At 36.8% G+C, this 22912-nt stretch overlaps 2 protein-coding genes across 5 annotated transcripts; both read right to left on the bottom strand.

Annotated features, from left to right (window-relative positions):
* Positions 1-297: 297 nt before the first annotated feature.
* On the bottom strand, positions 298-4817 carry LOC107815556 (uncharacterized). Of its 4 annotated transcripts, none has more exons than XM_075248396.1 (8): positions 4493-4817; positions 3848-4109; positions 2913-2984; positions 2059-2123; positions 1710-1857; positions 1024-1133; positions 859-948; positions 298-732 (listed from the first exon to the last, which is right to left on the bottom strand). In XM_075248396.1, exons 2-8 carry the CDS (start codon positions 4079-4081, stop codon positions 654-656), a joined length of 798 nt encoding a protein of 265 aa, XP_075104497.1. In that variant the 5' UTR covers positions 4082-4109; positions 4493-4817; the 3' UTR covers positions 298-653. The 4 variants fall into 4 exon arrangements, with proteins under 4 accessions (XP_075104497.1, XP_016496653.1, XP_016496651.1 ...); XM_016641167.2 differs by having other exon boundaries at positions 1050-1133; positions 3848-4082; positions 4493-4813; XM_016641165.2 differs by having other exon boundaries at positions 1050-1133; positions 4493-4808.
* A 1307-nt stretch (positions 4818-6124) lies between these two features.
* Positions 6125-11882, bottom strand: LOC107815554 (putative apyrase 6). The gene is made up of 8 exons (XM_016641162.2): positions 10980-11882; positions 9774-9886; positions 9317-9424; positions 8560-8614; positions 7725-7907; positions 7503-7600; positions 7161-7357; positions 6125-6768 (listed from the first exon to the last, which is right to left on the bottom strand). The coding sequence occupies exons 1-8, from the start codon at positions 11572-11574 to the stop codon at positions 6492-6494; spliced, it is 1626 nt and encodes a 541-aa protein (XP_016496648.1). The 5' UTR covers positions 11575-11882; the 3' UTR covers positions 6125-6491.
* Positions 11883-22912: the final 11030 nt, after the last annotated feature.

Here is a 22912-nt window from a genome sequence, read left to right as displayed (position 1 = left end):
TAATTGCAATCCAAATGTGAGGCTCGTATTACAAAGACCGACTTAGAAAAAGATCTCGAAAATTACTACTTTTTCTCCACAAGAAATCCGAAGAAAAGAAAAAGAAAAAAAATCATGAAGGAGAAAATGTTGTTTGCTCATTTACTTGATGATCATTTTTTCTGGAGTCTGTATCAGCTGAAAACTAATTGCTTAATCTTTTCACAATACCATTATAAAAGAAAAAATATATTATCTTGCACAATACTTAGCCAACCGAAAAGTCACATGTCTAGAACTAAAATCAGAAGACAATTCTTTATGGGCAAAAAAGGTTAATCTAAAATGTCATACAAAGGTGTAAAAATGAAAAAAGTTTATGTACAGCTTACTGACATTCATTTTTGAGTAAAGATACGATAGTGCTATTGTCCACAATACAGAGAAACAAATTAAGCATAAGGCAGCTTTTATAGCTTAAAAATAAGAGACCAAGGACACTCTTTGTTATTATACTATTGAGTACATTGCTTGACCTCCCACAACTGGCATAGATATGCATCCACATGAAATTCTTACCTTATCTAAAAAAAGATATGCGGTTCTTATTGTTTAAACATGATCCACTGAAGCAGGCGCTGCTGGTGTAGCTGGTGTGGCTGGTGTAGCTGGTGCTATCGTAAACTGTACACCTCTCGACTGTCCCGAGTGTAACACAACTGCAAATTGTGTTGCTGCCAATGCTTCTGCTTCCTGCTTCACCAAACCGTGAAGAAGAGTTTTACGATCAGTTATAACTAAATAAACATGGACAGCACACTTTCTCGAGAGCAATTCAAAGATGCAGCAAATATTACGACTAGCTTAACTAACACCCACCTCTCTTTGCCTGCGCTGCTGCAAAATGCTGATGGCCCAGAGCATGATGTAGCAGGGTAAAAGGAAGCCAACTGCCCGAAGCAAGAAAAGCTGCAGACATGAATCAATTAGATCCATCGCCAAAGAAGAGAACTTATTTATGAGAAATAGTAGGCAAATGGCAACCATATAGGTATGCATAGCCCATATACCGAAAAGAAAGCAGTTGGATCTTCATCGTCTCCATCCGTGTCTGTCATAGGTAATGCATGACGCAAGAGTAGAAGAGCCATCAACTGTCAATGAAAATCATCATTTAAGTCTGGACAGTAATCAGATTGTGGGTAGAAAAGGGAAGGGTTAGACTAAAAGATAAGGAGAAAAGAGAAGTATAGGAATCCTGGATATCGGATAACCATAAAGGAGAGACCAGTCAATATAGATCACCAGCAATTGAGAAAGTCACTCTTTCGTATCTTGAAGAAAGCGTAGGCTTTAGTAATGGCGTTCAGCAATATAAAGCTTGAACAAGGTATTGCACTCTGCATATTGGTTGGTCTCTCTTCAAAATTTCTTTTTCTAAACAAATTAAAATGTGAAAAGCTAAACTTCGGAAATGAAAAACAACTAAGCACAGTGGGAAAAGAAACGTCTGTATCTCTAAAAGCTTTCTTATTTCTTGCCTACCGCTTGCCCAAAAATTCAGTTGGATAAAACACTGAATGGGATTAGTGTATTCTTTTGAACGATATTTAAGGAGCATTTTACCCACTGCTTGAAGGTGAAACAAAAAGTGAATGAGGCAATGACACAAATGCTTGGTAAAGAGGCTCGCAGTGTTATCTTAGGAAATAAGTTGTACAAGGGCTTACAATTAAAGCAGCAGATCGGCAGAATGCCGCACCGCTTGCATTTGCAGAGTTGTAATCATCTTCTAGAAGTTGACGTTCAGCCTCTGCAATTGCCAAGAGGCGGGGATCATGTAAATCCAAAGGAGTACCAGAGATTTGCCATCCTCCTCTGCACAACATATGAAAGGCTTAAAATTAGTTTAGAAACTGTATAAGCACATAGTCTAATTCCACACTGACTAGCTAACGTCACCAACCAAAGAGGTCATCACATAAATCATGGCTTGTTTGTATTGAAAATATTACAGGTAAAAAAGTTCAAACAAGTTAGTTTACAAAAAACATGAAAGATGAACTAACTTAAACTCACCCAATATCAATAATTGTCTCCTCAGCCACAGTTCGAGGAGGTACAGTGTAACCAGGCTGGTATTGCTGCATATTGCAATTGAAATGAATTTTTTCAGAAAATAAATAATCTAATGAGCGTCAAGATAAAAGGAAAGACGTTCAAATGAATCAAGCTCAGTCTCAAATTCTCAGAAATCATCATGAGTAATGCTATTTATTTTAGAAAAAGTTGAACGTCAAAGCATAATGGGATAGAGCTAAGCAAGAGGGTGGAACAACTATAGGTGAATACTCCAAGAGACAAATACATATCCGAATGTCATCGTCTTGAAAAACCAAACTAAGCTTAGATACTATCGAGAAGTAAGCAATTATATTAAAGGGTAAATTACAGCTATTTCTCTTCTAATATCAATAAGTAAATCATATCAGAACTATGAGAAGATTATAGGGCAAAATAAATATTGCAATTTCACTGACCACTAGGTCATATCCTTGGGTACTTCCACATCATTTTTGAACTAGAAGTACTAGTAATCTATCATGTACTGAATCTTGTCCATTCAGCCTAATGTGACACATTAAAGTACAATGTAGCCCGTGCAAAATCTGCAAGCCAGACATCTCGGGCCAATATTCTCCACATTTTATCTCATAGGATCTAATCTCAATGGACTGTATATAACATCTAAACCCATCGCACTTACCAAACTACTCCTAAGGGTATAGCTATTCCTGTTTCAAAAGGGGAAGAAACCTGTGTTGAACTCAATGGTGGCACAAGCAAGAGTACTCTCACATTTAATGGGTGTCTTTTCAACAACCTCATAATACACAAGAAAAATATAAACCAACTGGAAGATTGACACATACCTGATGGCAAATCTCACAAGTAATATCCCCCTTCTCATCGCACCAGTGTTGAACACATGCTCGGTGTGCGAACTGCAGTTCAAGTTTTTTTTCCACCAAAATAATTAGCAGAGAGGCAAAGTGAAAAAAGAAAACAAAGCTAGAGAGACAAAAAAACAACACTTGAATTATCAGGCAATTAAAGAAAATTTGTAACTTAATGTATAATAAAATGGAAACGGTACAAAGAAGAGAGGTGCTACCATCTATGCAGCTATTGTGACAATAAGTAGATAAGCCATCAAATTGACAGCGCAAAAAACTTCGATAGAATGAAGATGTATACAAAGAAAACAAATGCAACAGAAGAACGGCAGCAGCAAGCATGTTACAGCTATATATCATCAAGTTCTGCCATGGAATCAAAGAGTTCCTGAAGTGAAAATAGAAATGTGATACGACTATATAGATAGCAGGATATGTCCTGATAACAGGAGCAAGGGTCATATATTGGCTCATTATGGTGGATAACCACAACTTAAGCAAAACCAAGCTTGTTTGAGATAAGGGCTCCCAACAACAGCCTTGAAAAAAGAAATTAATTGTTAAACATTAATCATGTAGCACAAATGTTTTCCAAATAGCCATTAAGATAGAAGTGGTCACTCGCTAAGCTTTCACAAAGAATAATAAAATCCCATTTAGAAACATCCACTTGTGCCAAACTAGTTGAGATCCACTTGCCGAAGATGATTCTCCAATTGCATGGCCTAGGAGGTAATACAAACAGAAGTCAATGCAAGCATGAATGTTTCCAATTGCATCGCAAATACGAAGAAAACAAAGAATAGTGAACCACAACACCCTAAAATGTAACGCCACATTTCCTTTAATCCCTGGGAACAATTTTTCCATATAACTCAACACAACAAAAAGCAAAGAGATAAAAACTTCACCTTGAGACTTCCACTGCAAGCACATGGACTCTCTAATTTGTCCAAAGAATCCTCCTCCTGGCAAATCCTGCACTCTCCTCTACCAATTAATGGCACCTCCTCATTCGCAACCTCATTGCCCTCCTCCTCCACAGTCATCAATGAAGAGGGTCCCACCATTTCAGGGTTCTTGGTAACCTCTGGTCCATTCGGCTTCACAAGCCGATCCATGTACACCACCACACGATCTCCCATTCTATACCCAGATAAAATGACACAATTCCTACATCAAATTTACCAATAAATCACTTCAAAACTCATAAATAAAAAACACTCATCTCCTAATTTTTCACACATTACAAGATTTTCAACTTAACTGGATCCTCAAAAACGAAATGCACCACAAAGTTAAGATCTTTCTTCAACAACAACTACTACTTCTTAATTCCAAACTAGTTAAGATCTTTCATTACAATGTTAAATTTAAAAAACTGAAAAACAAATTTCAAGAATATATAAAAATGTGCATAAACCAAATCCCTAAAGATAAAATTATACCCATCAAGCCAAGAACCTCAGCAAGATGAAGGAATTTCTCAAAATTCACAGCAGCACAAATACAAGTCAAATGAAAATCAAACTATAAATTAATTAAACAAAATGTACCTGGATAAAATGAAGAAATTCAGGAAACGAAATACAAAATGGCCAAAAATATCTGCGGAAATGTAGTGAAACCAACCAAAAATAATATAGCGGTGTGAATGGTATTTGTCTTAGGTTTTGACACAAAAGTAATAAAACAAAACTAAGGAAGCACCAAATGTTTTTGTTGTTTTCTGCACTTTTAGGTGCAATTTTCAGAATTTTGGAGCTTAGAATGGGTCACTTTGTATGGACGCTTTATACAGATTTATATATGGTGATGATGCATGAAGAACATGTGGATATGTATATTAATTTCTCTCTTCCACTTTATTACACTGTATGATAGTTATATTATCTAACTTTCCATATGAGTTCATCGAATCCTCAATTTTGAATAAAATTTATATATTCAAAAATTATATAAAGTATATTTCCTCCGTCTCAATTTATATAGTAATTGTTTGCAGATTTCATTGGTCAAATGAGTTAATTTTGATTATGAATTCGAACATAGAATCTTTAAATTTGTTAAATAAAATTTATATATATATATATATATATATATATATATATATATATATAAATTACGTAAAAAGTACTACTAACTTTTAGTTGGCATGCATACTAAAAATAGATTTTTATTTTTACTTGTTACTTTACGCATATCAAGAGAAGATAAAAAAAAATTCATGTTATACTCACAATATTTATTACTCATTTCAAATTATTTTCTCAAATCCAATAAAATATGCATCAATTAATATGGGTATCATAGTAAATTATGCACTTCATTTATTATTTATTAAGGAACGTGAAAAGTCAAAATGTGTCATATAAAAGTGAACGGAGGGAGTATAATAATTAATAATTTAAAATATTTAAAATACATATTAAAAAACTATGATTAAAAAAAACTCATTCGACTCTTAGAGACTCAAACACTATCGCATAAATTGAAATGGAGTAATAATTAACAATTAAAACTATTTAAAATATATAAGAAAATCACAATAAAAAAAGCAACTCATTTAATTCTTCAAATAATATTATATAAAGTAGACAGAAGTACGTATATTTAGTTTACAACGGCTCGTTTTGTCTGCCTCGGTTTTGGTGCAGGCATGGCTCAATCTGGCTTTAAATGAACTTAGTGATCGATGACTTTGAACTCCTTTTAATAATGTTTTCTCTCAACGGCTTAGAATTTAATTGACAGAAGGGGCAAAGTTGTCTATTACTTACTTCCACCAGCCTGGCTACTTTTCACATGTTTATAAGTTTAATAACTCCAAATTTTGAAGAAAAATATTCTTTTGTAAAATATGATTACTTTTGTTGAGGTAAGGACGGAAGTGGAAGTGGATGTGATTATGTTACTGTAATGTAATAAATTAATTTTTTTCTCATGTAGCTGGGGAAAAAGTAAGTGCTGTGTAATTAACGAGTGGTATTGGATATTGCAGTTGGAATTATGGTCATTTATTAGTACTTAACTTATCCTAGAAACAAGAATGAAGTTTATTAGACATATTTTGAAAGGACTACCTACGTCCCTAATTAAAACTATCGATGTTTATTAGACATAGACAAATTTTATCCCAAGTCTCAACGGACCGTTGCTCCATTTTGTCGAATTACAGTTTCGAATCATTTACCACCCAAGAGAGACACTTCAATTCTACCCACACTTCAAAGAGAACAACTTGGTAAAGGAATCGTGTATTTATGACTATTGTGTAAATGGTACAATATCCTTGCTACCAAAAGAGACCAGCTCTTCTACATTCTTGTCTCTGCTTCATAGACCATAAATAGAGACGGACTACTTGAGTTGGGTTGTCAACCTCATTTCAGCAGTCCATACAATTGATCTCACTTCGACGAAGAATAGCATCTTTTACTTGGGGTACCAAGCAACAAAATGTACAGAGATTCTTGGCAGAGGCAGCTGATCCACTTTGGTCCTTTCGCCTTATCCACAGATGCAGGAAAATGGCTTCCCATCCTATAAAACAATCTATGAACATCTTCCAACACGTGTGACTATGTACTTTCCTTTCTCTAGATCATACACAGTCTTCAATTGTGGCTTTCTCCACTTTGACACATACCATGCTGTGAACATCACCAAAATGAAAAAGGCAAAGAAGAGAAGCAAAATAAGAGAGTCCTCACTGAACATATTTGCAAACCAGCCGGAATGCTCTTTGTCCGACTCAGCCGTGCTCTGCAAGATGAATGCTCCTAATGCCCAATCAAGTGGAATATTTTCAACTTGATTAGCATATCCAATCCTGCTCAAACGCATACATGAATTAAGTGGGATACTCAAATATTCCACTAACTATATGCTTTTCTTAGGAAAAGATTAATTGGAAGTAAACTGTATTAATTTTATGCTTTACTGGTACTTCAGTTACTTTTTATTTTCTTCTTTATTACCTTCATTTCTGTTACTCCAAATTTTCTCCTCATCTATGGTTTTTCAGTAGATTTTAACTATTCCCTTCGCGAAAGATTCAAAGGAGAGACGAGCCTCGGGAAGAAGTGGGGAAGGGTAGATAAGATACTTTACCACCATTTTTAAACTTGGAAAGCTATAACATGTGAAAGGCGTTTTCTCTTTCTTTTTAAGTCAAGCAGACAGCAGTAAGTATTGAAGAGGAAATCAAACGTTAGTAAGTACCTATCATCATCCAAACCAATTCCAAGACTATCATGAAGTAGTGCCAAAATATACGCTGAAGAGAAGCAATAACGATGCAAATCCTCCTCTTGAAGAGAATGGTACTTGCTTTTCAACCTTGACCAGTCCTCTTCACAAAAGCTTTTCCCAGCAGCCATAAGATCAGAAAGAAAAGCTTTTGGGGGCAAACCAAAAAACTGTTCAGAAAGGTTTGGGAGGAAAAATTACAAACAAAAAAAAGTCATTCTTTAGCACATCAAAAGCAAGATATTACCCACAAATAACACAACAAAATGCTGACTTCTATCAGCGCATTGGTACAGTTATTAGATGAATGTGCACCTTAGAAGTGTGGAAAAAGTTTTCTGTAGCCAAAAATTTCCCTTGGAGCTTTGGCATAAATGTTGACCCAATGTAGCAGCTTTTATAAGGGCAACTCTCTGCATTATGCAAGAAGAAGAGCTTCATTTAATGGTTTCAAATGAAAGGAAAATGCCTGATAAAAAATTAAGTACAAAATTAACATCGCATATTTGTTCTATTACAGGTAAAATAAAAGCAAACCTTTGCCTTTCTGCAACAGTGATAATGACGCAGATCTGCACTCTGAGAAGTTGCCGCTGGGATACAGAGCAGATAGGAACCTGTTCTTATCCGCTAAACTACTGGGGGAGAGCTTCAATGACCTTAGGTTGTGTGTATATCCTCTAGGAGAACAAGGATCCATCAGCTTAACACTTTGAGCAGCTGCATTGATTTTCATAAAACAAATTTGCAAATATAAATTTTTACTTGCAGAACCATATGAGAACAGATGCCTTATTTAAGCAAAAGAAAAAACATGAAAACTGATGCATCGGTCCTCGTGAGAAGCAGGAAACTAAAGCCATGCTACAACCATAGCAATCCTCAAAAATGTCACTTGGATAACATAACAAATCACTTTAGAATGATGAAAAAAATAAATAGAAAACAGCAATTGCTTTAGTTTTTCCACTTCCTTCCTTTCTTCTTTTTTTTCCTTTTATTTTATGTTTCTGGTTGTGAGGATGCTGTGGGGGTGGGCTTTTAAATCAATGAGGAAACAGCACATTTTCAGTTATCCACAAATTTGGGCGTTTAGAGAAGTGAAAAGCTCAAGTGTACAGCAAATTTCACTAAATTATTTGCTATAAAAGCCAAACATAATGCACCCCCTCCCCCCACGCCTCCCAACTCCTGCATAGTTGCAAGAGCAAAAGAACATCTATCCAAAGCTCCAACTCTTAAAGCAAATATCTATACATTCATCTCATGGGAGTTAGAAAGATGTATATGCTGTAACAAGAATCAACTAACATCACACCATGAAGTACTTGAAGTTCATATAAGATTAAACGAAAAGAGATTCCAACATTACCTTGATCTTGGCCCCTCGCGACAAGGGACTCCAGGAGTAAGTCAAATGCAACGTTCTGCAAAACATCACGAGCAATGAAACCTTAACATATATCTATGTTTCATAAATATTAATTAAAATAGGGCATGATGGACAACGAATACCGGGTCAGAATGCTGAAAGTCCTCTACAATACAATTTCAAAATGTTGCTTTTAATGCATATAAGTGCTAATTAAGACTCTAGACGAGGAGAAGATCAAATTCACATCGTTATTAAAGATTGCTTGTTATCTAATGCTGACTAATTCTGCAGTGAAATCTTGGTTATCTAGTTTTTTGTTCTTTTTTTCCACAACTGGGAGATTTTTAGGGCTAGCTGGCACATGGTTGGAAACTCAGTGGATAATGGGCCAATCCCCCTAGCCTTCTCTATTTAAATACCAGGATTTTCTCTAGGATTTGTCTGTGGCAGGGTTCAAATTCATGACGTGCACCTTAAGCCACACATCCTGCTCTGCATTCTTAACACTAGATCAAACACCCAGGGAGCGACATTGGTTATCTACTTTGAAGTACAATAATCAAGTCCAGGGAGCAGAAGTGTTCCCAATAACGTTGAATCATGAGCTACCAATTTTACAACATTTAGCATGCAGTGCAGAATACAGTCACTTATCTGATCATGTAATCAACAATGACACTTAGGATTAGAGAATAGAATAATCAAGGAAAATCTTGCAGTGTTCATGATAAACAACAAGAGGATAGAAAGTTACCTGACCAAATTGAAGCAAGCTATGACTGTAGATCTTGTAGGTAAAGTTTCTGAATTTAATCGTCCGAGAATATTCATGGGGCATAGGCTCATCAGAAACAAAAGTCACCTGAATATATCATACAACAAAAGTTAATAGTAATTTACATGCTCTCATACTATCCTTGAGTTACATCATGCAAATTGATAAAAACAAATTCAGATGCAAAAAGAAAAAAAGAAAAAAACATAAGACAGCCTATTCATTGTGCAATTAAATTTTCTGTGAGCTTGAATGCAATTACTGACACTCCTTTTAAAAGAAAATGACAGGTCCGAACACTATTTTTGGCTCTCGAAACAGAAAACTGTAACAATGTCCGCATCAGTTTTAGATGACAAGAGTGCCTGGAATAGAATAAGCCGAAACATCCCCAATATGGTGATAAATTGAAATTTTTCAAAATAATGAGATCAACCTGCGCAGATGCACCACCAAGTTCAATTATCCCAGTTGTTTGCAGAGGATCACTACCAAGAGTACCAAGGGCATAATTAGCAATAACCCAGGCATACAAACCCTCATCAGATCCTACAATCAACAAAAATATGATGTTACTTTTGCTATCATGAAGCAAAGACTGTACTCCATAATAAAGTGTCTGCATATCTTCCAACAGAGGTTCACAGGTATAAGAAACTAATGTGTCAATATAACATAAGTTATGGAAAAAGTAAATCTGACAAGACGAGAAGACTCTATTATTTCCCTCAAACCTAAACAGAGAGGTTTCCCACCTCCAAGGATTCAGAAAAATATGAACTATCAATATTCCGCAGTACCTTGCAATTACCTTTTAAGAATTCACAAACTCCAACTATCATTTGAACACATTGGAAATATATTTTCTAATTCTCCCAAGTAATTTAGGAATGAGCAAGTAACGAAGTCCAATTAGGCAAATAGCAATTGTGAAGATCAAAAATATTAATAACGAAAATGGGTAGAGCATGGCAACTTAAATCAGCACAAAATCAGACGCTGAAATCCAGAAAAACATGAAACTGTATCATGTCATACCATCTTGCTTCAGAGTCCAAAGGATTGAAGCTATAGTTATTATTTCAGAACAAACAGACTTGTATTACTGCATCATATCCATCAAAAAGTAGTTTAAATTCTAAACCTGATGGGGCAAACTAAATGAATCCTCCACATCCATTCCGCTCTAATTCAGCACTGGAAAGACTTATAGTCATTAAACCCTTTTTTTCTAAATTAGTAGTTAAAAGTGTTTACCCTAGCCTTCGACCTACCCCAAGATTCCTCTTTTATCCTTGCTATGCTTTACGAACTCATACAGGCAGAGTTATATAACTACATAACAATGATAAAAATTAACATGTCAAAGCTCGTGCAGAAAACCCATTAAAACTGTCAACTGTAACTTATAATAAACTTTCAAATTGATGAGGTAGTTAAGCTTTTTCATCCTTGCCTGCTACCTACAACAAGCTTACTCTTTTATCTGTGCTATGCTTTACAAACTCAAATAGGCAGAATTATATAACCATAGAAACTCGTTAAGACTGTCAACAGTAACATAAAAACAGCAATTTTGTTTTAACTTGATCATCAAAATGCAAATAGGCCGCAATGCAAACACATTCCTTTCCTGGATTACCTGAAATAACAGAAGCCCAATCATTCATAAACTTAAAGCCTGAATCCCTCAATACCTTTCGACACACTTCTAGAATCTTCTCCTGTACATCCAAATCCAACAACCTCATTCCAGCAGTAGCCATCAACCTAATCTCCGTTTCACTCCAATATTCCTTCGGCACACTTTTCTTCCCAAACTCCACTAACTCCGCCACTGATTCACTCGCCATCTCCGGTTCCTCCGCATAAGCTGATAGTCCCGGATTCACCCTCATAGAAACCAAACCCTTTTCCCCAAAATCAAACACTGGTCCCACCCCATCCCTAACTTCGTACTCAAACACATGTATCCTCGTACCCGTACTTCCCCCATCAATCACGATCCCGTATTTTTTCTTCACAGAAAACCTAAGTTTACTCGAAAACACAAAAACATAACATACAAAAGCGATAATGAATGCTATTGAAGTGTAATAAATGAGATTTGATTTGGAATTGGTTCGATTAGGGCTGCGATGCGAAGATCTGCTGGGTCGGGCTTGGAATTTGACCGATTCCATTGTTTGACTTCCGTTAGTAGTCTTTATTTTTTTGCGGGCATTGGATCGGCGCATCAAAAATTGGGAAGATTTGAACCATATGAATATCAATCTGCATATGATTTTGGTATGAGATTTCTAGGGGGTTTTATCGGAGATTGAGAGGGCGAAATCGGAGAATCCCTCTCTTCTCCAGCGAACAGATTTTTGTTACTTAGATTCGTGAACCGTTGCCGGTTCAATCGGTTCGGTTGATAGGCCTCAGGCCTGTTTCAGAAGATGGGGAGGATGTAGAGAAGGAAATTGGAAAGAAAGTGAACTGAATTGACTTTTTTTGTTCTTTATTCTTTGAGGTGAAATTAAATTGACTTCTCGTCAATAGTAAATTTACATTTTTGCTTTTCCACAATATTGCTTTGTCAAATATTATACTTTTTCACGATCAATAACAATACTTTTTCACAATATTTTTGGTCAAGCTTCTTCAAGGCTAAAAAGCACTTTTTTCTAAAAGTATTTTTTCCATAGTTGAGGTATTTGGCCAAGCTTCGGGAAGAAAAACAAATATTTTTGAGCGGAAGCATAAGCAATTTTTGAAAAGTAAAAAAAAAAGTAGTTTCTCTCCAAATTTTATTTTTTTTGAAATGTGCTTATGAGAAAAATACACTTAGATGCAGTTTCTAAAAGTTTGGTCAAATACTAATTGATGCTCAAAAGTATTTTTCAAATTGATTAGCCAAATACAACTGTTTTTCACCAAAAGTACTCTTTTGAAAAGCACTTTTAGAAAGAAAAAAAGTACTTTTCAAAATAAGTTGATTTTAGAAGTTTGGCCAAATAGGATATTAATAAGAGTCTGTTTGAAAAACCTTCTGAAAATATGATTTGTGTGCAATTGGATATAATTATATAATTTGATATATTTGTTTGACCGGAAAAGGGTCAGTCCTGCCCCTAAACTATCAGATTTGGTCTAAAATTGCCCCCCATTCACCTATTGGGCTAAATATAACCTTCCCGTTAAGATTTTGGCTCACAACTGCCCTTTTAGTTAACAGCCCAAATCAGATTTAAAACTATTGGTTTTCCTATTGGTTGATTTAAAACTCACCCCAAATATGTCCAACCCACCTATTCTACCCGACCCATCAGACCATTACCCATTAAACTCTCTAACCCATCGATGATTTCTAAACCCAGACTTCCCCCCTCATAAAATACGATTGATACTCCCCTCTCTGTAAATTAGGGTTCTTTTTATTCTTCCCTCTCCCAAATCTGAAAATCAGAGTTCTTAGATCTTCTCCATCTTGTTTTAGCTTTAAAATGTCTGAATCTTCTTATACTTCTTCCCGTGACCAAAGTGAGAACCGTACATGTTATTGTGGATTGATTGCCAACCAATTTACTGCTCCGATACCTTTGAATAGTGGTCATAGATTCTACAAATGTTGTCGTTATGAGACTAATAGTTGTCGATATTGGAAATGGCGCGATGAAGAATTTTCACCTCATGTGTCAATGTTTATCCATAAGTAAAAAAATTTATCGAATACCCTTCGTCTAGAAAAGAACAAGCTGAGGAAGACAGTGAATGATATGGTTGGGAGTAAAGTTGCAGATTTGAATAACGTATCATTGGAAGAGAAAGTTTCAAACTTGGAGCAGAAATTGAAGCGATGAAAAAGAATTGCGATATGGTTATGGGCTATTTTTGTTGTTTTTGTAGCTGGCAGAATGATGTATTGAAGTTGGTGGCATCTAATGTTTTTGCGTTGATGATGAAAATTTCCAACATATCTGCATATTTTTATGTTTCTTTTATGTGATTTAGTTAGTGTCTAGATATGATGTTCTGGTTGTATTAATGATGAAAATCTGCTTATATTAGTTATTTAAACTGGTTGTTTTGGTTGTTAAATGAAGGAAATATATAGATTTTAGTTGTTTAGATTAGTTATTTTGGTTGGTTAATGAAGAAAATCTGCAAATTTTAGTTGTTTAGATTGATTGTTTTGATTGTCAAATGAAAAAAATCTGCAGAATTTTGTTATAGGTTCATTGTAATAACGATGCTTGGTCAAAGGAAAAACTTTAAAGGAATGGTTAAAGGAATAACCATGATTGCAAAATTTTGTATACTCAGTTAAAGGAAAATCTTCAAACCAAAGAATCACACTAGAAAACTGGAATTTGTATCCCAGCATTCTTTCTTTGCAACTTTAAAAACCAAAGAAGCACACTGGAAAATGACGTTAATTTAATGAACAAAAGAAGCACAATGGAATATCTAATTTGGTAAAATATTCTGTCACGTTAATTTAATGAATCAAAGAAGTACAATAGAGGAGAGTATCAATCATATTTTATGAGGAGGGGAGTCTGGGTTTAGAAATCATCGATGGGTTAGAGAGTTTAATGGGTAATGGTCTGATGGGTCGGGTAGAATGGGTGGGTTAGATATATTTGGGATGGGTTTTAGATCAACCAATAGGATAATACCACGTCATTAAAAATAATATTAATTTTTAATTTGATATGGGATGTTAACTAAAAGGGCAGTTATGAGCCAAAATCTTAACGGGGAGGTTAGTTTTAGCCCAATAGGTGGATGTGGGGCAATTTTAGACCAAATATGATAGCTAAGGGGCAGGGCTGACCCTTTTCCGTTATTTGACTAAGTAATTACTTGGTCATCATAGAATTGAGTGTAATTGTAGGGATATAATTACACTTTCAAATTCTAAATGGGAGGTAAAATTGATGGTAATAACATTGTTAAATTACAAGCTGATATAACTTTTCTAATTCTCTCTTATTTTATTTTTCAAGTATATTAAGTACTATCTTTTTTTTTAAAAAGCCCAAGTTAAGCTTTCTCTCTCTAGGCGCACGATAGTGGTTTTACCGTGCCCAGCCATCGGAAATGGAAAGAGGAAGGCCGACAAAGAAGAAAAACAACAAAGCGGAGTAGCCATTAAGGCTATTGCGAAGAGGATTGGTGTCTCAAGGGAATATCCGAAAGAAGAAGCGAACGAAGATGAACCAAAATGGCCGAAACTACCAAATCGAAAGAGCGGTTCTAATATACCCCTCTCAGGTACAATTACAGCCGAAATTATGCAGATAAATGGAAATAAAAAAAATAACACCTCAACAAGCGGGTACTTCACACGCTAGTGGAGTGCAATTCAGACCTAATATTAGGGCTCAAGGAATTGAAAATGGGATAGGGATGCAGCTGATTCTGAGAGAACCACGGGGGAAGAGACTTGAGAATAAGACATGGGCAAATCTGATGGGTAATAATCGATTTGGTCTCAGAGGAATGAACTTGAATTTTGTTGCTCCCATTTTGCAGAATGGGAAAAAGTGGTGGAACTATCAAAGAAGGAAGTTGAGAAGGAAACTGAAAAGTGGAGAAATACTATCATCCTGTATGTAGTAGGTAACACACCGACGATTGGAGCCCTGGAAAGATTTGTTGCTAGGCAATGGAACTTTGTCTCAAACCTACGGTATATTTCTACAGCGATGGCTACTTTGTGATAAAATTCAATAATATGGATAATAGAGATGGAATACTTTATTCTGGACCTCACACAATTGGCAACAAGCCAATCCTAACAAAGGTATGGCTACCAGACTTTAGTTTCAAGGATGCGATTTAAAAAACTATTCCACTCTGGGTTACTTTTCTAAACCTCCCCTTGAATTGTTGGAGTGCAGATTCATTGAGCAGGATTAGCAGTGGTCTTGATGTTCCTCTATACGCAAATGGAAAGAATTTCATATGCACGAATACTAATAGAAATGGATGTAACAACGCCACTCCCTGAAGTTGTCAAGGTGAAGGACCCAAATGGAAGGCAGTTTGATCAAAGGGTTGAATATGTATGGAAACCGAAATACTATGGAACTACGATTGGGCACTACTGCAAAGAACCAAAACAACTAAAAAAATCCAAAAGTTGCGATCAACAATGTGCAGAAAAAGGTGTGGCAAGCTAAAGGAATAATTACATAAGTACGGAAAAAAGAGAATGATCAATTGAAAGCAAACATGAAGGCAGGGAAGCAAGTATATTTAGAGATAACCGAAGGATAGAAGGAAGTAAGGGGTAAATCAAGTGCTAAAACAACTTATGTTACTAGTGATAGACGTATGAGTATAACAAATGGTTTCACTATTTTGAATAAGCAGGGTGAGCAATTACCAATACCAGAACAAGAAATTTGTGCTGAAAGAGGCCAATACAGTAGAAGTGGGAACACAGGGGTAAAACAAAATCTCTTTAATCCAGCATGACAGTAGTAGCTTGAAACATTACAGGAATCTATAAGGTGTTCAATCAAAAGGAGTTGCGTAGTTTCATTAGGGTAAATAAAATTAGCCTACTAGCTATATTAGAATATAGAGTTACTGAAATCAATGCCAATCAAATAATAAAGAAGGTTGTAGCAGGTTGGAGTTGGTCTACTAGCTATGAGGCTAATGGCAAAGGAGGGATATGGGTAATCTGGGATCCAAATGTTCTACAATTTAATGAGATGGTAAAAAGTAATCAGTTGATACATGGAAAGGTGTCCATTTGTGCCCTAAAAGTATAGTTCCATTTTACAGCAATATATAGCCTACATACTATTGAAGATAGAAAAACACTGGAATGAATTAGAAGTGATTCATAATGGAACTGATGGAGCATGGGTAGCCATGTGGGACTATAATGCAATGATGAGAGTGGATGATAGGATTCATGAAAATCCAGTACAAGAAGCTGAGATAAGAGACTTTAGAAATTTCATGTTGAACAATAACATGAATGATCTAAATTATATTGGAAGAAAATCCACATGGACAAATAATCATGTCTTGGGGAGAATTGACAGAGCAATTGTGAATGCAAAGTGGATGACAACAATTAAACAATTGGAAGTGGTAGTTATGGACCCATTCATCTCTGAGCATTCAATTTGAAGATATAGATCAGGGAGGACCAAAGCCATATCGATTCTATAATTATGTGGCTAATATTCCTTGATTTCATGAAGGTGGTGGAGAATGCATGGAAGACCCCTAGTAAATGGGAGGAGATGCAAAAGGTGTGGTTGAAACTTAAAAAGGTGAAGTAGGAATTGAAAAAGCTACATACTGAGGAGTTCAAAGGAGTCAGGGAGAAAGTACAATCAATTAGAAGGCAGCTCAAAGAGACACAAGAACAAGTGAGGGACACAGATCATCAAACATCTTTGTTTGAAACTGATAAGGGATTGAGAGTACAACATGAGAAATGGGGGCTGATAGAGGAAAGTATACTACATCAAAAATCCAGGACCTAGTGGCTAAAACTTGGGGACTCAAACAGTGAGTACTTTTATGCTTGCTTGAAGAATAGAACATCATAGAATAATATCAAATCGCTGATAAATCAAATAAGGACACTGTTATAAATAGAACATGAGGTGAAAGAGAAGGTAGTGGAATTCTATAGGGAGCTATTGGGCAAGGCTACTGAATAAATGCCTACAATAAACCCAGAGATAATGAAAGAAGGACCAATGCTGACTAGTGAACAATATCTAAAACTAATATAGCAAGTCACTACAAAAGAAATGTGTACAACAATTAGGAACATAAATGAAAATAAGGCCCCAACGTGTGATGGATTTAATACTTCTTTCCTTAAGAAAGCATGGTCTATTATAAGAGAAGATGTGATCAATGCAACTAAATAGATCTTTGCCACTGAGGAGATCTGCAAGCCTATCAACTGTACTTCAGTGACTCTAATTCCAAAGGTAAAAAATCTAAGTTCAGTAAAAGAGTACAAGCCAATTTCATATTGTACTGTGATGTATAAGATAATATCAAAAGTACTCACCTAAAGATTACAAATGGTTATGGATAGTCTCATTGATAGTTGCCAGAATGCTTTTGTCCTAGGGAGGATCATTTCAGACAACATCATTTTAAGTCATGAACTAGTGAAAGTATATGGGAGGAGAGGGGTAACTCCAAGATGCATCATTAAGCTAGACATGCAAAAATCATATGACTCTTCGGAGTGGTGTTTCCTGGAGCAAATTCTGATAAATATGAACTTTCCCGTCTGCTTTGTGAAATAGATTATGAAGTGTATTACCACTATCTCCTACTCTATTATGATAAATAGAAGGCCTGCTACTGAGACAAGGAGATCCACTGTCTCCATTCCTATTTGTATTAGCCAAGTACTACCTAAGTAGATTGCTCAGAACCCTGAAATACCAGCCTTACTTCAACTACCATCCAAGGTGTGAGAAATCACAAATAGTTCAGTTGAGCTTTGCTGATGATCCGTTCATGACCCTAGTTTTTCTTCTTAGGATGTCGTGATGGCACCTAATCTCTAAGACTAGGTAAGTCTAACGAACAAGAATGTGACAGAAATAAAAGCTGAAAGCAGGATATAAACTAATAAGTCTCTTAAATATCTCAAAATTGAATCACAACCACAATGCTCCCTAAACCAGGTGAGACTGAGTCATAAGCTATATAAGAAGTACCAAAATATCAATATACATCACTGTTTGAATAAAAGATAAACAGTAAAAAGATATGGCAGAGGGTGACTCCTAGGCCTGCAGACGTCGGACAGGTATATCTTAAAGTCTCCAAACTGTATGATCCACTCAATGATGCCTAGCCTGAGTCGAGGTACCTGGATCTGCAAAATATTGTGTAGAAGCGTAGTATGAGTACACCACAACGGTACCCAGTAAGTATCAAGTCTAACATCGGTAGAGTAGTGATGAGGCCAGGTCAAGACACCTACTAGAATAAGGAAAACTGAACAAGTATAATATAGTCTAATAATAAAGACGGGGAAATAATGATAACAAAGCAATACAACAAGGTAAGCTACAACTGAATTTAAAGCAATAAAGGCAACAAGGAAGGAACACATAATAAGAATATCAAGGGAATAATGCAGACAAATACAAGTGAGATAAATGAGAGGTAACAATAAAAATCACAACCGTACTGCCTCGAAATCTTATTCCACAATCACAATCACAATCTTTCCTTATAACGTCGCGTGAGCCTTATATTTAGGTAGTTTTGAAAATATTTTTTCGAAAAAGCTACACGCACTTTAGCCCACCTTATATCGCCACATGGCTTCAAGTAATTCTCTTACTAGCAACATGCACATAAGTCCCACCTTATGCTGTCGCATGCACATTAACCCATATCCTTATACCGCAGCATGTGCATCAATATCATAACACAATAATCACTCGCACCACAAGTACCCATATGCCACAAGTTGTCAAAAAAATCAACAGTACCAATGTTTCCACGATAATTAGCCCATGGCTCAACCACAATGTGTACAAAAATCTCAACAATAATGGAATAAAAGTGAATAGCTTAACAAGAAAGATATCTCAACAATTTAACAAATTCGTCTCAATGTGATAAAGGCTCTTACAACTTCAATACGAATAACTCAACAAGAAGATATTCCATGAAATAACAACTTCAAGTAAGGTAACTCAACAATTAAATAATTAACAAGACAATAAGGAAGGCAATAACTTCAACTAAACATGTAAAAGCAAAATAGCAAGTAAGAGATAGAGCAAGTGTTGACAATGTCAAATAAAGCATGTAAGGAAGGATTAACATGTACGGGTAGATTAACAATGAAAGGTATAACATGTTTTGACAATTCAATTAAAGGCATGAAAAGAGTTCAAATAGTCTAAACCGGTCAAATACCACATATAGCCCGTGTACCCACTCGTCACCTTGCGTACATGACTTTCACATAACACAAATAGCATAATCAACCCAAATCCTAAGGGGTAGTTCCCCCACACAAAGTTAGGCAAGATACTTACCTCAAACAAGTTAAATCAACCCACTAGTAAGCCCTTTCCATGAATATCCAACTCGGGACGGCTTGAATCTAGCTAAAATAACTTAATACCATAAATTTAAATCATAAGAAACTATTTCGGATAATAAAGTTGCAATCTTTAAAGAAAATCAAAAAGTCAACCCTGGGCTCGTACCTCGAAACCCGACCAAACTTATAAAATTCGAACACCCATTCAACAACAAGTCCAGCCATACTAAAATTATCCAATTCCAACCTCAAATACTTAATTTATAGTTTAGAAAGTTTTCACAAAAGTTCCCAATTTTTTCAACTCAAAACACTAATTAAATGATAAAAATAATGATGGATTCATGAATAATAATCAAATCCGAGTAAAAAACACTTACCCTTATCCAATCCTTGAAAATCCCCTCCAAAATCGCCCAAATCGAGCTCTCTAACTCAAAAGATGAATAATAACTCTAACCCTCGATCTTCTCTATTTCAGCACAGGTATTCTGCTTTAGCGGATACTTAGTCGTATCTGTGGAAGAAACATCGCAGATGCGGCTCCGACTGAAGTCCAGCAATCTCCGCTTCTGCGGTCCACAACGCACACCTGCTCTCCACAATGCACACCTGCGCTCCCGCCTCTGTGAAAAAAAAGGCGCTTTTGCGCTACCGCTTCTACAGAAGCTGACTGCACTTGCGGTCCCTCACTGCTCACTCAAAGTCCGCTTCTGCAGACGTGTCGTCGCTTCTGCGGGTGTGCGCACATGCACCTAGGTGTCCGCACCTGCGACCTTTCCCCCCGGCCAGCCTTCTTCGCTTCTGCAATCTCCCAGCCACACTTATGAGAGATTGAAAGTTACGAAATATGAACGCCCACTCAACCACGAGTCTACCCATACCAAAATTACTAAATTTCGATAACAATTCAGCCCTCAAAACCTCAAATCTATCCAAGAGGGTTTTCAAACTTTTCCAACTTAATTTACCAATTAAATAATAAAAATAGTTATGGATTCGGGTAATTTAATAAATATTGAGTTAAGAACACTTATCCCATTGTTTCCTCTGAAAATCTCCCAAACTTCGCCTCAATCCGAGCTCCAAATCGATAAAAATGGCCTATTTTCAGAACTTAAACTCTCTGCCCAGTGATTTCTTCTACACGATCGCGAACTTCCTCACGCGATCGCGTAGCACAAATTTTTACTGCCCAGAAAATAACCCTACACGATCGCAAACCATTTCACGTGATCGCGAAGCACAAATGCGTGGCCTTCCCTGCTGCTCCACTTACTCTACGCGAACGCGACCTCCTCCATGCGGTCGCGAATACCAAATTCCCATACGTACGCGATCGCGAAGAACAAAAATATCTCTGCCTCAAACAAGCCTACGCGATCGCAAACTATCTCACGTGATCGTGTAGAACAAAGTTGCCTCTTCCCAAATTACACTACGCGATCGCATATAAGGAAATCAGAAGAAAAATACCAACAGCTATCATCAGTCTCCCAATGGCCAAAAGTGATCCGTTAGCCGTCCGAAACTCACCCGAGCCCCTAGGGACCTCAACCAAATATACCAATAAGTCCTAAAACATCATACGAACTTAGTCGAACCCTCAAATCACATCAAACAATGCTAAAATCATAAATCATACTCCAATTCAAGCTTAATGAAACTTAAAATTTCCAACTTCTACATTCGGTGTCGAAACCTATCAAATCAAATCCGATTGACCTCAAATTTTGTACACAAGTCATAAATGACATAACGAAGCTATGAAAATTTTCGGAACTAGATTCCGACCCCGATATCAAAAAGTCAACTCCCCGGTCAAACTTCCAAACTTAAATTCTTGTTTTAGCTATTTCAAGCCTAATTTAACTACGAACTTCCAAATAAAATTTCGAACACGCTCCCAAGTCCAAAATCACCATACAGAGCTATTGGAACCATCAAATCCCGATTCCGGGGTCATTTTCTCGAAATATTGACCGAAGACAAACTTAACATTTTAAGGCCAACTTAAAGAATCAAGTGTTCCGATTTCAACCCGAACACTTCCAAATCCCGAACCAACCATCCCCGCAAGTCATAAATTAATAAAAGCACATACAAGGAGTTGTATTTAGGGGAACGAGGTTCTAAAAGTCAAAATGACCGGTTGGGTCATTACATTCTCCACCTCTTAAACAAACGTTTGTCCTCGTACGGGTTTAGAATTGTACCTGGAGTGCCGAATAAGTGTGGATATCTGCTCCGCATGTTTTCCTCGGCCTCCCAAGTCACTTCCTCAACTAGTTGGCTCCTCCACTGGACTTTTATTGTAGAATTCCTCTTGGACCTCAACTAGCGAACCTGTTTATCAACAATGACAAGTGGTTCTTCTTCATAGCCCAAACTATTATCTAGTTGAATTGTGCTGGAATCTAACACATGTGATAGGTCGGCATGATACTTCCGGAGCATAGATACATGGAAAACCGGATGAACTCTTGATAGGCTGGGAGGCAAGGCAAGCTCGTAAGCAACCTCCCTAACTCGTCTCAACACCTCAAATGGGCCTATAAACCTTGGGCTCAACTTCCCCCCTTTCCCAAATATCATGATTCCCTTCATCGGCGAAACCTTCAAGAGAACTTTTTCACCCATCATAAAGGATAAATCACGCGCTTTCTGATCTGCGTAACTCTTCTGTCTGGACTGCGCTGTACGAAGTCACTCCTAAATCAACTTTACCTTTTCCAAGGCATCTTTCACCAAATCAGTACCATATAATTTAGCCTCATCGGGCTCAAACCATCCGATGGGCGAACGACATCGCCAAATATATAACCTCAAATGGAGCCATCTTGATACTGGATTGGTAACTGTTATTATAAGCAAACTCGACCAAAGGCAAGAAACGATCCCACTGACCTCCAAATTCAATCACACATGCCCTGAGCATATCCTCCAAAATCTGAATTGTCCGCTCTGACTGCCCGTCGGTCTGCAGATGAAAGGCTGTGTTGAGCTCTACACGGGTCCCCAATTCACTCTGTACTGCTCTCTAGAAATGTGAAGTAAACTGAGGGCTTATATCTGATATGATAGAAATTGGCACACCGTGCAACCGAACTATCTCCTGAATATATATCTGGGCCAACCTCTCTGAAGTATACGTAGTCACAACAGGAATAAAGTGTGCCGACTTGGTCAACATGTCGATAATGACCCAAACTGCATCAAACTTCCACAAGGTACGCGGCAACCCAACTACAAAGTCCATAGTGATGCGTTCCCATTTCCACTCTGGTATAGTCATCTGCTGAAGTAGGCCACCTGGCCTCTGGTGCTCATATTTAACTTGCTGGCAATTTAGACACCTAGCTACATACTCAACTATGTCCTTTTTCATTTGTCGCCACCAGTAATGTTGCCTCAGGTCACGATACATCTTCGTAGCACCTGGATGAATAGAATACCGAGAACTGTGTGGTTTCTCTAGGATCTCTTTCCTCAGTCCATCCATATTAGGAACACATAGA

The sequence above is a fragment of the Nicotiana tabacum genome, chromosome 24, assembly GCF_000715075.1.
Source record: "Nicotiana tabacum cultivar K326 chromosome 24, ASM71507v2, whole genome shotgun sequence".
In the NCBI taxonomy this organism is placed as follows: domain Eukaryota; kingdom Viridiplantae; phylum Streptophyta; class Magnoliopsida; order Solanales; family Solanaceae; genus Nicotiana; species Nicotiana tabacum.
This window is presented reverse-complemented; position numbering and strand designations above follow the sequence as displayed.